At 45.8% G+C, this 15,764-nt stretch overlaps 1 protein-coding gene across 4 annotated transcripts in view; it reads left to right on the top strand.

Annotated features, from left to right (window-relative positions):
- Positions 1-15,418, top strand: part of LOC140730810 (unconventional myosin-VI) — a 322,637-nt gene extending 307,219 nt beyond the window's left edge. For 2 of the 4 annotated variants that reach the window (XM_073051731.1, XM_073051729.1), the window contains 8 exons: positions 1,867-2,027; positions 2,133-2,174; positions 2,507-2,536; positions 6,484-6,522; positions 9,625-9,728; positions 11,026-11,157; positions 12,078-12,293; positions 13,878-15,418. In XM_073051731.1, coding sequence (XP_072907832.1) covers positions 1,867-2,027; positions 2,133-2,174; positions 2,507-2,536; positions 6,484-6,522; positions 9,625-9,728; positions 11,026-11,157; positions 12,078-12,293; positions 13,878-14,077 — 924 coding nt within the window. In that variant the 3' untranslated portion in view covers positions 14,078-15,418. The remainder of the gene's footprint in view (positions 1-1,866; positions 2,028-2,132; positions 2,175-2,506; positions 2,537-6,483; positions 6,523-9,624; positions 9,729-11,025; positions 11,158-12,077; positions 12,294-13,877) is intronic. The other 2 variants (XM_073051732.1, XM_073051733.1) reach the window with 2 other exon arrangements.
- The last annotated feature ends 346 nt before the right edge of the window (positions 15,419-15,764 follow it).

Below are 15,764 nucleotides of genomic sequence, written 5' to 3'. Positions count from 1 at the left end.
GGCCCACAAAGCTGTGCTGAACGTGTCCTTACCTGAGAAATTACCTAGGGTTACCCATAGCCCTCTATTTTTCTGAGCTCCATATATCTGTCCAGGAGTCTCTTAAAAGACCCTATCGTATCCGCCTCCACCACCATAGCCGGCGGCCTATTCCACACACTCGCCACTCTCTGCATAAAAAAAAATTAACCCCTGACATCTCCTCTGTACCTACTTCAAATCGTTCCTGATTCACTTGGCATGTCCTCTCTCTCTCTCTCTCTCTCTCTCTGAGTTTATCCCTCACAACTACCCTTTATTTGCTTTACTTTGTCCTGCAAACTTAGATTTGTCATCATAGAAAAGGTTCTGCTCGGTTAAAGTAGATTCCTTCAACTTTGGATAACCCGTAGCTTTATAATCTGATTTTCTGGTCTAATTCGTACTTTGAATAGTTTCAGACACAAGTTTCTGACCTGTTTTGTTGGCCTGTTACCGTCCATTCCCCAGCAATTTTCCCAAATGCTTCCCACCTCTGCTTCTACTCTCCCCAGCTCTAGAGCATTCACTCTCCCACCTCCGCCTCTGCTCTCCCTGGCCCAGGAATTTTCCCTCTCTCCCACCTCCGCCTCTGCTCTCCCTGGCCCAGGAATTTTCCCTCTCTCCCACCTCCGCTCTTGCTCTCCCCTGGCTCAGCAATTGCTCTGAGAAGGCATGAAGGATTTGTTTTCGTAGCCCCCCATCACTTTCCAGAAGGAACTTTTAGAAAAGGCAGTTTGCGGGGTGAATAGTGACCGTGAAGATTTGTAGCCCACTTCTTTGTCCTGAGCGCATACAAGCCCTGCAGCCAATGACCTTTACCGCTGGCCTGAGAGTTTGCTGTGGTTAAGGAGGATGCTGCACCAAACCAGACAGTAGTGTGAGGACCCAATAGCACGACCAAAAGGCCACACTGCCCACAGAAGTTCCGCAGAATCCATCCATCGCTCCTTCCCCCCACATCTCGGACTTATTGTAAAGCCCCAATTTTATAGAGTCTCCCTTATGCCTTGAAGTTAAAGAAACTACTCTTAACATTTGAAACTTGTTTATTGCTTGTGAGGAAGGAGCAAATTGTTCAGTGAAGGTGATGGCCTGTTACTGAGCTGCGATCTAATGATTGGCGCCTAGGTTGATCAATTACTTTGCTGGCTGCTCATCTGTAACAGCATTGATTAACATCAAGATTGGCACGAGTGACAAAGAAAAACTGTGGGCTCGGCGAGTTGGGCAGTATTTATGGGAGGGGAAAAAATTGATGTTTCTGGTTGAGGCTCTGCATCAGGACTGAGAGTAGAGAGGGAAGATGGCCAAGTGTGGAGGGAAGGGGAGTTATGCAATGGGCAATAGGTGATGGCAGATGATTGGCAGGGTGAGCCCCAAGGGGGAGGGGGGTGTTGGAAGATAGAGACAGGTGGGTGATTTTTGTTTTGTATTGAGATACAGTATGGAATCGGCCTTCCTAGCCTTTCAAGCAGTGCCGCCCAGCGATCCCCTGATTTAATCCTAGCGTTATCGCAGGACAATTAACAGCCAATTAACCTTCCGGCTGCTCTAATATAGAGAGGGTGAGTTAATGTGATTGTACGAAGAGGAAATGTGAAATGCAGCCCTTAAGGTTTGTAATCAGTGTAGAAGTGGACCTGGTCGATTTCATCTGAAGCAGGTGGAGTTCAGTGGGTGAGCCCAGCTCCTGCTGCACGGTAGTCACCACGTCACGCCCATCCCAGAGAGTCTGCTCCACAAACAGAACGAGGTAAGTGAGACACTGTCCGTTCAGCCCAGGTTCTGTGCCCACCTCGTTTGCCGAGGTCTGAGCAGTCTAATGAGCCTCCTTGTGCTTGTCAGGCTGAACTGGAGGCGCAGATCTCCGCCGAGCGCGAGGAGGAAACCCGTAAACAGGCGCTGCTGGAACAAGAGCGCCGTGATCAGGAGCTTGCCATGAGAATCGCAAGCAGTGAGTCTGAGCTGATTACTGACGAGATTCCGATGGACACTGGGATTAAAAGGTAGGCGTTTATTAACTTTTTAACATCTTTCCTGCTGTCTTTCTCTGTGGATTCCTCCGGATGTTCGTGTATGAAGCTTAATGATAAATGTCTTCCTTTTCACAGTGCTGAAGTTAAACACATCCAACCTGTTGCAGCTGCTCCGAAGTATGGATATGTACCCTGCACTTATATCTTGCAAACTTAATAATCTTGCACACTCTCTGCATAGTCCTCGTGCTACCTTAATTGCAGAATTCTTTCATCTTAATTCCCTTACAAAGCATTGGGTGATCAATGAATCAAAATCGTTTTATGGTGGGGGTGACTTTCTGATCATCATGATTCCTGCATGAATTTTAATATATGTTTATAATCTGAAGGACTGGGTCTCAGCTGTGAAATCGTGGCACTGAATTACTTTGTGGTGTCTTGCTTGTGGGAAGGTGTGTGGTTTTGAGTGTCTAGAAGAGTCTAACCAACATTTGTTCTGTTTTCAGATTGGTTCGGCCAGCATCCAAAATGACAATGTATGAGTTTTATGTTGTTTGTCTCACTTGCACCTTTGGCTATTGGTGATGGGACTTTTTTTTTTGGGGGGGTGGGGAGAAGGCAAAAAGTCAACACTTCAATGATCTTAAACTGACTTACACTCCCAATAATTTTTATTGACTTCTGCTTGCTTGCAAGAGGCTTTCTTTCTGCTTGATATTTCCGTAAGACTGTAAAACATTGGAGCAGAATTAAGTCATTCAGTCCATCACGACTGAGGGATATTCTTATAAAATCATAGTCAAGGAGATGCACAGGGTCTTTTTTCCAGGATTAGGGACACTTCAACTCAAGGGCATAGGTATGAGGGGGAGATTTAATAAGAATCTGAGAGGGAAAATTTTCACCCAGAGGGCGGTCAGTGTGTGGAATGATCCGCCAGAGGAAGTGGTTGAGGCAGATGCATTAACGATATCTAAGAGACATTTAGACAGGTGCGTGGAGAGGTTTAGAGCAGGGGTTCCCAACCTGGGGTCTGCAGACCCCTTGCTTGATGGTATTGGTCCATGGCATAAAAAAAGTTGGGAACCCCTTGTTTAGAGGGACCTGGACCAAGTGAAGGCAATTGGGACTGGGTTACATGGAAATCCTGGTCAACATGCACCAGCCGGCCCAAAGAACCTGCTTTTGTGCAGTCCGACTCTAAAGCTTTACTCAGAGGACTTCACTCAATTCAACAGACAGGTGAACCTGAGAAAAAAGTTGGAAATACCCTGAAACTATAGTCAGTTACATTTGGTTCAAGTAGCGTGCTCTACAAATACAAGATAATTCTGTAGTCAATGAATTAACTACTACATGGTCTATTTTTTAGAAATTGTCATTAAACTAAAAGAGCTGTCCTTCAGAATTTTCCCACTATAAATTTCTGTATACTGTATATAATGGAAGCTTCCTACGGAAAATTGTCAAGTGTGCTCCCATTAGAGTATTGTACCAAGTGGCAGGCGGCTTTAACGAAAGGCAGGTTGGCAAGTGTTCGTTATAAATAATTTATACTAGAATACCAATGTTTATGGAATTATGACAGTAAAATAGTGTATGAATCCTTGTCTAATTAACTTTCTACCCTCCAGATAATTAATTTTACTTGAAGGTTACACCTGCCTTAATTTCATGTGTCGCTGCATTAGAGATTGATTAGCCATAAGTCAAAAGAGCAAGGGATAATGAAACACATCCAGCTTCGTTAAATGAAACATGGGCTCAAAACTTGACAGGTCTGGTAAACATCGGGATAAATCTGGCTTTGTGGAAACCGTGATGGATCATTCACAGAACAGTATCTTCCAATTAAACACTGCCACTTTAAAAAAAAATCGAAGTAATAGAATGGGCAATCCATGGGAGCAGAGTGAGACCATTCAGCCCATCAAGTCTGTTCTGCCATTTCATCATGGCTGATTTATTATCCCCTACAACCCCATTCTTCTGCCTCGTCCTCTAATCGTTGATGCCTTTATTTTGCAAGGACCAGTCAACCTCAGCTTTAAATATATCCACTGACTTAGCCTCCACAGCCATCTCCGGCAATGAATTCCACAGACTCGCAGTGTCTGGCTAGGGAAGACCCTCCTAAATCTCTGTTCTAAAGGGATGTCCTTGTATTCTGAGGCTGTGCCCTCTGGTCTTAAACTCCCCCACTACAGGAAGCATCCTCTCCACACTCACTCTGTCCAGAACCATCAATATTCAATAGACTTTAATGAGATCTCCCCACCCCCCATTCTTCAAAACTACAGTGATTACAGGCCCAGAGCTGTCAAAAACTCCTCGTATGTTAAATGTAAGCACATAACTTTGCACAAAGATGATTTAATTCCCAGGAATGCTTGCGTGGCTATCTAAATCTTTCACTGCACCTCGTTCCTCTGCATCCAATTCCTTCCTCGTAATGCCTTTCATCTTGAAAGAGCGAACCATGGTTTTTCTTTTTTTAGTGTGTAGTGTATGACACACTTGCAGAGATTCTGTTTTAACCCACCGCCTACACTCTGCTTGGAAAAGGCACACTCACGAGGGTGTCCACTGATTAGACTCCCAGGTGATGATTGTTCGGTTTTGTGTAAACATAACCTGGTTGTACACCGTGGATCAGTAGTTTATTTACTGGACATCTTGGACAGTCTCTTTGAATATTATCTTTCATTTTGAGATTAACACCTTATTTAAAATCTTTGCAGCGTCCCTTTAGGTCTGTTGTGAGGTCCCAATGTCTATAATTTGGTTAATTGACAAGGATTGAAAAAGTAATTGCAACACCCAGTCCAGCTTGAATCCAAGGCTACGTCCACACTATACTGGATAAATCCATAACCGAAGCCTTTTCTCTTCGTTTTTACCCTCCGTCCGCACTGAAATGGTGTTTTCGTCCCCCGAAACTGGAGCTTTTCAGAAACGCTTTCCAGGGTGGGTATTTTTGAAAACGCTGCTCGGGCAGATCAGTGTGGACGGGGTAACCGGAGAAATCTGAAAACGCTGTCAGACAGCAGCGCGCCATTTCATTGTTTTCTTGAACGCAACCTAACAATTTCAGAACAGACGGCAACGAGACTGAAGCCAGAAGAGTTAGAAACGTACTCACCAAATACTTTGACCCATAACTTACTGAATAAATAAGTGTACTCACTTTGCCCTGTTTTCTGTCCTTGCTCATATGAAGGTGGTATACCTATTTATGCAAGTACTTCTCTGACAATAGATGTGTAACAGCCTAATGTAACATTGTGTGGAAATACAAGATAACACTGATGCAGACATGTTTTACACATTTAACAAGATGCTTTATTAATGCAACAGAGTTAGTCAGTTTTTCCAACGTTCGTCGTCAGCCGGGTCAATCTATCCGTGAACTCCCTGTCGGTTGCCGCGGTACGCTCCGGTATTTGTTTTTTTTTTACTTTTAAGTTCTCCTGCGCGAAAGCCAACAGCTGTCCATCGTTTTAAGATTTTCTAGTCTGTAACTACACAAACGCGCACTTTTACAGCAAGATTCGACACCAATCGTGTCGCTTGTTTTCGGTAGATGTGCCCTGCGCATGCCCAGTAGGAGGAGATGCGACGAGATCTCCGTTTCAATGTGGACAGAGATATTTTCGAAAACGCATAGTGTGGATGCCTATTGTTTTTACGCGAAACTGGCATTTTCAAAATTATCCGGTCTAGTGTGGATGTAGCCTGAAGTGATGTTTTTGTCAGTGTGGTATCACTTTCATACAATCCTTTGGGACTTATTGCCTAATGTTTAGAATTCATACTAAGTGAACTAAAGATATAAAAGCTGATGCAGATTGAGGTATCAGCTGGAGGTGTCTGCTCAATGTCAAAGTACATTAATTATCAAAATATTTAAAGGATGCAAAGGATATCAGCACATAAACCTGAGATTCACAGCTAGCCATGAAACAAAGAAATGCCATGGAACCCGTTCAACATCGAACACCCAGTGCGCCAAAAAAAAATCATGCAAACACCAAAAAAATGCGAGAATAACCCCAGAATAATAAACATCAAACTGTAGAGCCCTTGAATCAGTCTGGGAACTTGGTTCAGTTCAGTTTAGGACTCTGTCATTCATTGACTGCGGGCCGCAGTGCCAGTCCGCTCTGATCAAAATCACACAAAATAACAATTGGAAAAAAAGTGACCAGCAGCACAACATGAACACAGAATCCTCTTAAAAACAACATTTTACCGGGGGGTGGGGGGGGGGGGGTACGCAATCTGAGCTACCGTGTTCTGTTTCCAGCTTTTCTCTTGGTCTGTAAACCTGCTGATGCCCTTTCTTGCGTTCTCTTTGCAAGGGGTCCCGGGAACTGGAGTTTCCTGTGGGGCATCTACCTAGATGTAGTGAGCGAAATGCTGAATGTAAACGTCATTACTTTACCATAGCACACGTGGATTATGCATCTTGTTTCTGTTCCAGGGATGAAATGGCCAAAGAAATGTCAGACTATCTGGCTAGGTAGGTAACACATTCCTTCCTAAAATGTTAATTGAGCTATCAAGACCTCGCCCAAAAGGTACACGTACTGTGTGTAACTGACATATCTTTATGGTAAAATCAAAGTTTTCCAAGCATTAAAATTGGAGTAAGTTTTTTTTGTGTGCTGTGTCTACTGACAGAGCTAACAGTTGGTTAGTTGGAAGTCTGCAGATCTTGCAGGAGGAGTTGGTTGCTGAACCCTTCGCCTGGGACTGCTCCAGCTTCGGTTGCTCACGCTCGTGTGATGCCTGACCCAGCGATTCATAGATTCTCAGGAGCTCACCACCCACCGTGAAAGTGCCGATTTTTTGGTGTGAATGTCTGGGTATTTTCTTCTGCTCTGTCCCTGCAGAAACGCTTGCTTTTCATCGTCGAGTGACATCAGGAAATTGGTGAATCTGCCATTGCGGCACTTAGAAAATAATAGAGAACTTCAGTGGAAGATTCACTTCTTGGACAAAGAATGAGTACTCTGACTATAAGCAGGCTCTGGTCATGCTCGTGCAGAGTTAGAACAGTAATTATTTGGAAGGGTGTCTAGTGAAAGCTTTGGAAGTATATAATTATGCTGGGCAAGCTGAGTTGATACATCACTCACCTCATTAGAGATCAGTTCATATTTCTGAGGCAATCTTAAAGCATGATAGTTTTATAAATGCAGCAATAACTTGGAAATCATACAGAAACAAACACACGTTCGTGTTTCGAATTGCTTGGAAAATTGAAGGTGAGGTGCCAATGAAGATTCCACGGTCATGACTAAAACGTCAAATAGTCAAGGTCAAGGATGCATCAAACTTTCCTGCTGTAATACTGAAACATCTGACTTTACTTTCCCGCTCTCAAACTGCAGGGTGATTTCTGTCATATTACGATCACTACCCAAGGGCACTTTTACTTTAAGCTCCCTAATCAAATCTGGTTTGATGTACAACACCCAATCCAGAATTTCATTTTCCCTAATGGGCTCAACCACAATCTGCTCTAAGAACCCATTTTCTCAGCATACTACAAATTCCATCTCTTGGGATCTAGCACCAACCTGATTTTCCCAATCTGCCTGTATATTGAGATCCCCCATGCCTGTCCTAACCTCTCCCTGAACCGCGCATCTCTGACACTGCTGTAAACAGCCCCGGGGACCAGAATCGCCATTTCTGAGGAAACCCCCACAGGCTTCTCTTCCAGTTTTATGTTTCACTCCGCACGTTCCGTCTGAAGGGGAGTGGGACAGTTTGACTCAGCACTTAACCTCCTCTGCTAAAGCAAAGTGCTCCGTGATTCAGCAAGATCTGAATGATGGCTTGGATTTAAGAAAGAGTGGCCTTGCAGCTAGACAGGGTGCTGAAGGAGGCTTTTGTCTTTCACCAGTCAGGGCAGAGAGTGTGGAAGCTGAGATGTTATGTTAATAGTTCTACTAGGTGCTGATGAGACTGCAGTTTGTGTTTAGTTTTGGAAATCCTTCTAAAGAAAAGGTGCTGCCAGTAATCTGGAAAGAGTGTAGAGAAAATTAACGAGTGCTGCTGGGACTTGAGAGACTTGAGGGAGTTATGGAGAAAGGGTGAGCAGTTTGGAACAATTTTCATTGGATTTATTTCTACTTACGGTAATTCTTTTTGTTTAGAGATACAATGAGGAACAGGCTCCTCCAACCCAACGGGCCACACACTGCCCAGCATCCCCCCGCCCCAAACGTAACCCCCGCCTAATCACAGGACAATTTACAATGACAAATTAACCTACCACAAGCAAATGGGGGGTGATCGTAAGGAAGTGTATGAAATTATGCAAGGTGTAGATAGGGTAAAGGTGCACAGCCTTTCTTCTAGGGCTGGGAGTTCAAGAACCTCAGGGTATAGTTTTAGGGTGAGATAAATGGATAGGAAGTATTTCGGATGTGCGCCAAACACAGGCAAACGGCTCTAGCTCAGATGGGAACTTTTGTCAGCATGGACCAGTTGTGCCAAGGGCCAGTTTCCAGGCTCTGACTTAGCGAATTGCTTTTGAAACTTTCTTTCACTCCAAATAAAGTGAAATTCAAAGTAAATTTTACTATCAAACTGCAGATATGTACAAGCCTGAGATTCATTTTCCTGTGGGCGTACTCAGCAAATCTACAGAACAGGGTCAATGAAAGATCAGTAGGAGCGCACAAGACGACAAACTGCAAATGGAAATCTAAATAAATAGCAATAAATAACGAAAGCATGAGACGCTGAGGTAGAGTCCTTGAAATTGAGGTAATTGTGGGATCATTTGAATATTGGGGCAAGTGAGTGTAGTTACTCACTCACATAGGGCAAGTAACCGCTCGTGAACCTGGCAGTGCAACCCCTGAGGATCTTGTACCTTCTTCCTGATGGCAGCACCGAGAAGAGATCATGACCTGGGTGATGGGCGTCCCTGCAGAGGGATGCTGTTTTCCTACGACACTGTTTCATGTAGATATGCGCAGTGGTTAGAAAGGCTTTATCTGTGAGGTACTGGGCGGAATCCGCTGCCTTCTGTAGGACTTTCTGTTCAAAGACGTTGGTGTTTCCATTCCAGGCGGTGATGCAGCTGGTCAATATACCATGCAGAGATATGTGAAGAGCATCTTTAACTGTATCTCCACAGATTCGTTTGCCTCTAGGTGCCTGGTTCTGGTGCTGCTCACTGCTTCCATCTCTAGCTCTGCAAGAGATGTCAAGACGACCACTGCGTGCATCCTTTGTTTTCCCTTTACCTTCTAGATTTGGAGATTTCTTTATTTGCTTCGTATTGTGGAACTGATTTATCCAGTACAGCATTTCAGCCTGTAGAATATTAGTTAAATCTTAAAGGTCTGAATAATGTTTTAAAACAAAATCTCCCCATGCCAGTGCTACACTCACGTTGCAATTGGACCAGCCTGTTTCCTCCTTTCTAATGCTTTGTCCATTTTGCTGAAGTGCTTTGAACTGAACTCCCTTTCTCAAGGTCTTGATTGTTCGGGCAACGAGGCCGGCTCGTTCCGCACCCTTTGCCGAGTTGGCTACTAGTGAGAGGTGTAAGGTTAGTCGTCCTGCTAGGTTGTCTCACTGCCCGCCCTCCTCTCAACAGAAGCCCACAAGTCCAGGCCACGAAGGCTGCTGCTGGTACGAAGAAGCACGATCTCAGCAAGTGGAAATACGCTGAGCTACGAGATGCCATCAACACCTCCTGTGGTAAGAGTTCATTCAGCAGGCCTGTCCGTCCAAGTCCTGAGAAGGGGTTTCACTTGGGAGAATCGAGTTCTGCTGGAGAGAGAATTGAGTCTTCCTGTTTGCTTAATTATCAGTGCGGTGACACTGAATGGATTTCAAGCTGTCAGATCAATTGCTGCTGTCAAAGTCCAAATATTTATTATCAAAGTATGCATGCTGTATACAACCTTGAGATTCATCTCCGTACAGGCCGTCACAAAACGAAGGAGCCAGATAGTACTCATTCAAAAAAAGACTGTCAAACACCCAGTGAGCAGGGAAAAACCAAATCGTGCCAAAAAACAATAAAAGTAAGCAAATAAGCTGCAGCTGAAGTGTGCTGTGAGCCTGACCTTGGGTTGCTTGAGTTACACAAACTCGGACTGCGGGGAAGTTGCTCAGAGGCCACATTTTGCGTCTGACACACTTGTTAGCAGATTAACAGTCAGCCGCGAAGGAATGCGGTTGGATTGCGTGAGGCCTGATCCACTGATGGCGTGCGAAATGAAACGGCCTGGTGCCTGCTGCTCCAAAAATATCGTTCACTGTTTAGCTCAGGCTGAACAGAACAAACAGCAGTCTCGCCATCTGGAAAGTAAGGTCCTCCTCGTGACTCCAGACTGTCCACAAAGGTTTGCCCATCCCGACTGGTAGCCAGAGGCCTGTCTTCCTGCCACCGTTCCCCTCACCCCACACCCAGCACACTGGGCCTCCCCCCCCGCCCCCGGGCTGATCCATGGACGCTCTTTGCCGACACGGGGGGCAGGTTGTGTAAGTGGGCCTGTGTCAGCAGCTCTGCAGAGCTTGCTACCTCGACCGCTTCCGGTGCTCGTTCAATTGGACTGCTTGTTAGGGAGTCTGTTTCCCCAGCATAGGAACCGGGGGAATGGAAGTGATCATCTTTCCCCAGGATGTTGTATCCCAGACTTTGATTCAGTCTCCATCTTCTACCACTGAATTAGACTCTTCATAACCTGGCATGCTACATCCCGAACCAAATCCTTCCATCACAAGGACCATCACATTCTCGCTCTGCTTCAGCCTTGCATCAAGTCCCTTCAAGACCAGCCGACTCTGTGCCTCCCGTTAAAACTAGTGCTTACTAAAACCCCATCCCCTCCCATCAATTACCTGTGTGTGCAGGGGTTCCCAACCTGGGCCCTTGCTTAGTGTTATCCGCGGTATGAGAACGTTGGGGAGCCCCTGATTTCGAGGCTGAGCTTCGTGGATTGCTTGCTGGGCGTTTGTCTGGGGACTGACTGGTGTTGTGTACCTGCAGATATTGAACTCCTGGAAGCCTGCAGGGAGGAGTTCCATCGGCGACTGAAGGTTTACCACGCCTGGAAGTCCAAGAACAAGAAACGGAACGCGGAGGCAGAACAACGGGCCCCAAAATCCATCACGGACTATGGTAAGAACCAAGATAAACATGGCTGTTAAATGGAGTAGTGAGCGGTTCAGGGGTCGGTTGCGTTTAGACACGTCTTTCTGATCACTCATTTCTGCACCTTGGCTTTCAGCTGCCCCCCTTCCGCTGTTAGCCTCCATCTGAAACTGACGCTTCTACTTCTGACCTCCAGAGGAATTTCCTCGTCTGTTAGTGTCACTTAAAGAGAGCAGATTACATTATCACAGTCGCATTCTTGTTTTCGAAGTCTTGGTGAGATACAGCACAGAAACAGGCCCTTTGGCCCATTGACTCCAGACCAGCTATCAATGGCCATCCCATTTTATACTCCCCACATTGCCATCGACTCCCCCCAAATTCTACCCCTCACCTCCACACCAGGGGCAACTTACAGCAGTGACCAATCGGTCTGGAATGCAGGGGGAAGCCAGAGAATGTGGAGGAAACCCAGGGAGTCAGACAGAGAGCGTGGAGACTCCACACAGACAGCACTTGAGGACTGAGCCCGGCTCTCTGGAGCAGCGTGACTCTGGCTCCACAAGCTGTGACCAGATGCTGCCTCGAGACCGCTGAGCCCGGCTCTCTGGAGCAGCGTGACTCTGGCTCCACAAGCTGTGACCAGATGCTGCCTCAAGGCCGCTGAGCCCGGCTCTCTGGAGCAGCGTGACTCTGGCTCCACAAGCTGTGACCAGATGCTGCCTCGAGACCGCTGAGCCCGGCTGTGATGTTTCTATGCTGGTAACAATTTTGTTGACTGCCACACACTTTGGATTCACACTCAGGGAAAGGTAGTAAGTGCTCACACAGAAACCCATGACGTTAATCAGTTCGGCACAGCGTCAGAGGCCACTGGCAAGTTGTAAGGTCCTTCGATATTCCGTCACTGAGTGAAAACTTTGATATCGATGCTTTGGTTTCAATAGCTCAGCAGAATCCTCCCCAGCTGCACACCCGGCAGCAAGAGATATCTCAGAATCGGACACAGCGCTATTTCCGCATCCCTTTCATCCGGCCGGCTGACCAGTACAAGGAGCCGCAGAACAAGAAGAAAGGCTGGTGGTATGCCCATTTCGACGGGTCCTGGATCGCGCGCCAGATGGAACTCCACCCGGACAAAGCCCCCATACTGTTGGTAGCCGGTAGGTGCACGGCAGGCAAAGCTCGCTGCTTTGAGACGGGTGTTGCTCAATTAATGTATTGTTACATGTACCGAGAAAAACTTTGTTTTGCATGCCATCCATACAGGTGCGCAGGTAGTGCGAGGGGAAAATTGTAACAGACAGCAGACTGTAGTGTTTCGGTTGTTACAGTATCAGCAGCAACGGAACACACCTGGAGTCCGATTTTGCTGTTAACAATCACTATTTTTATTAGTAATTACGTGATATAGTAACTTAAACCAGGTAAACTAAGAGTTAGCAGTGTTTTGCATATATAGGTGTAAAAATAAAGTTCCCAAACTCATTCAAGCTCAGGTGGCAAGAGTTGCAGACTTACGATGGTATGTGAGAAAGTTCAGTTCCATCCACAGAACTGAGGTGAGAGAGAGGTATTTGTAATCCAAATAAACAGGTGTCGTTGATCTTCCCGTGGTCCTCCGAATCCTTCAAGTTAGCCAAATGTGACTCCACGTCTTCAAGTGGTAAAACTACTAACCCAGGCGAGGGTTAGACACACCGGTAGTTCCCACAGGGTCACCCTTACACACACACACAGTGTGATAGCCACTTATCCAGTTCCACGACATACGAAGTAACTCCAACAGTGATTTGCCACAGGGGTGCCTTTCTTCAGTGAAATACCACACCCAGACGAGGGTAAACACACGAGTGGTATTCACACAAAATGTTGGTGGAACACAGCAGGCCAGGCAGCATCTATAAGGAGAAGCACTGTCGACGTTTCGGGCCGAGACCCTTCGTCAGGACCTCTCGGCCCGAAACGTCGACAGTGCTTCTCCCTATAGATGCTGCCTGGCCTGCTGTGTTCCACCAGCATTTTATGTGTGTTGTTTGAATTTTCCAGCATCTGCAGATTTCCTCGTGAGTGGTATTCACAAAGGTTTTCCCCTCACCAGAAACCCTCTCCTGTGGATTAACTATTCGACAATCACACTTTCGTATTCGAATGGAATCAAACTCACCCTCACGGGCTACTTGGAGAGAGTCCAAACAGTGACCTCTTCATCACTAGGTTTCTTCTGTTTCAAACCTTCCTCTCCTCTTCTCCCTGCAAACTTCTTCTAGTTGCAGCACTTGTGAGAGTCACATCAATACTCTGGATCGATCTCAACCCACCCCTTTGGGCTACTGAAAGTTTAAACCAGCAACCCCACTCACTGGTGTCTTTCATTGACCAAATCCATTTTGACTCTGGCTGTATGTGTCTCTGTGTCCCTATATATTCAAAGCAAGTTGCAGAAAAAATGTAAACATTCATTGTCCATCAAGTAACTCCACCTCTCTCACCGTAGTAACCAAGCAGTTTTGTAGTCAGTAGAAATCCAACAGTGTCTCATTCTCTCGGCGTTTTGAGAAGTGCTTAAAGTTTCACCAGAACTGGAAGGGTGGGAAAACACTCCTGGCTGTCTGCCGTGCTTTTCCGGGTGATGAGTCAGGGCGGGATAGAAGTAGCTCAAGGCCCTGGGTTCTGATGCCAGCCACCTCTTGTTTCTGAAGCCTTCTTGTGGATTTTAATCCGGCACCTCTCGATTTGCATCGCAGGCAAGGACGACATGGAGATGTGTGAACTGAGCCTGGACGAAACAGGGCTGACTCGGAAGCGTGGGGCTGAGATTCTACCACGGCAGTTCGAAGAGGTGTGGGAGCGCTGCGGTGGGGTCACCTACCTGCGCAATGCGATCGAGAGCAAGCAAGCCAAGCCCACCTACGCCACAGCGATGCTCCAGAACCTTCTACAGTAGAATGTCATGGCCTTTGTCCTAATTAGAGGCGGTGTGGTATAGACAAAGAAGATTTGTAAATGGTGCATGTGGAAGAATACCACTTCCAATGGAAATAAGTCTCAGAGCTTGAAATAAATGTTTTTTTTTAAACTTTAGAATGCTATGTTATACAAGATTTAACGAATTACAAAAAAATAACTGTTGAGCAAAATTAGGAGTAACATTTAGTAGCAGTAATCCTCCTCCCTCTGAGCATTGTGGCAACTGATCGATGATAAACGAAGCTCAGAGCTGGTCACTGTTTAGTCTGAGGTGCCACAATGACGTTTGCGAGACTTGGCAAAGAATGACGGTGGCTGATTAATGTGATATTAGTTCTTTTAAAATAATACGTTTGCCTCACACGCTACAATGTTTAAAAATCCTAATTTTTATCAAAGAGTCCGAAGTTATTCAATTAGTGCTTGGGGCAAGTCCTTCATTTGATCAGTGATTATCTCCCATAACCCACATCCTATAAATTCCAGTTTGGCGAGCATTTCTCAGCTTCACGGCTGGAGAATCACTTGTACTTGGGAGCTGCAGCTTTCAGGAACCATTAAATAACTTGCGACCCTCACTGACACTTTACCACTTATGAGTCTTGTCAGTAGTTTTGGTTGAAGCCCTGCAGTTTTAAATAGATATAATCACATTGTACCTATCGGACATAACCCAGATTTCATTAATTCCAGAGATTTGTTTTGTTAATTTCTATTTTGTGTGATGTTTTTGTGGAGTGAAGTCTTCTTGTGCACTCTGTGATAATTGAACATTCGACCCCATGTATAAACACAATAGTGTCTCAGAACTGGAACCCCATTGCTCTTTGCAGACGACAGGTAAACACAAGCAGTTAATGGTCATGTGTGTCAGAATAATCCCTTGTGGGATTGACGGCATGATCTCGCCACTTGGACAGCAGCTTGACTCATGTTAAATCATGTTGATCTCTCCTCCCACCAGACTAAGGTTGCTCCCCATCTGGAAATCTAAAACACCGAATCTGTGCAAGCCGTGGAAGGAGAGGGGGCCGGTAATAATGCTGACCAAGCTGATCATGTACTGTATGGCATTGATGGCTTTTGCTCGTCCTTATGATCCCGGCTGATGTTTGACAGTCTAAAGCAATGACTGAATGTTGTGTTTATTTATTTATGATTTTCCATGTGCAAGTTTTACCCCGCTGTTAATACCTCTGAATCGATTGGACCAAGTCCCTTTTTAAGAACTGCATAGTTTTTCCATTTGATTTTTTTGAAATGTCTGATCTTACTCATGGGATGCAGAAAATAAACACATTCCTGATCTACCACTTGACACTGTGTGCTTCACTGTGATGTCTTGGCCCTCCTGCTGAAGGATTTCCCAGTATCATTTGGGGTCGAGGAGCTTTGAAAATCCAACACGTTATATTTGAGCAGAGAGGTACGTGTTTGCACCGGAGGTTTGAGTTTTTGTCGCACACCAGAGCTGTGATAGCTTAGAGCAGAGGTTCCCAACCTTGTTTATGCCGTGGACCCCAGTCGGGGAAACCCGGGCTGGCTTCCTCGCTCCCCGTTACATCGCTGGCATTTGGCAAGCATTGGAGGTCCTCCATCTCTGGGGGTGTTCGGGGCTTCTTTCCTCAGATCGGTAGCTTCCTCTCGGTTTCCACTACTGCCAG

Source organism: Hemitrygon akajei, chromosome 7 (genome assembly GCF_048418815.1).
Source record: "Hemitrygon akajei chromosome 7, sHemAka1.3, whole genome shotgun sequence".
NCBI classification, from domain to species: Eukaryota; Metazoa; Chordata; class Chondrichthyes; order Myliobatiformes; family Dasyatidae; genus Hemitrygon; species Hemitrygon akajei.
This window is presented reverse-complemented; position numbering and strand designations above follow the sequence as displayed.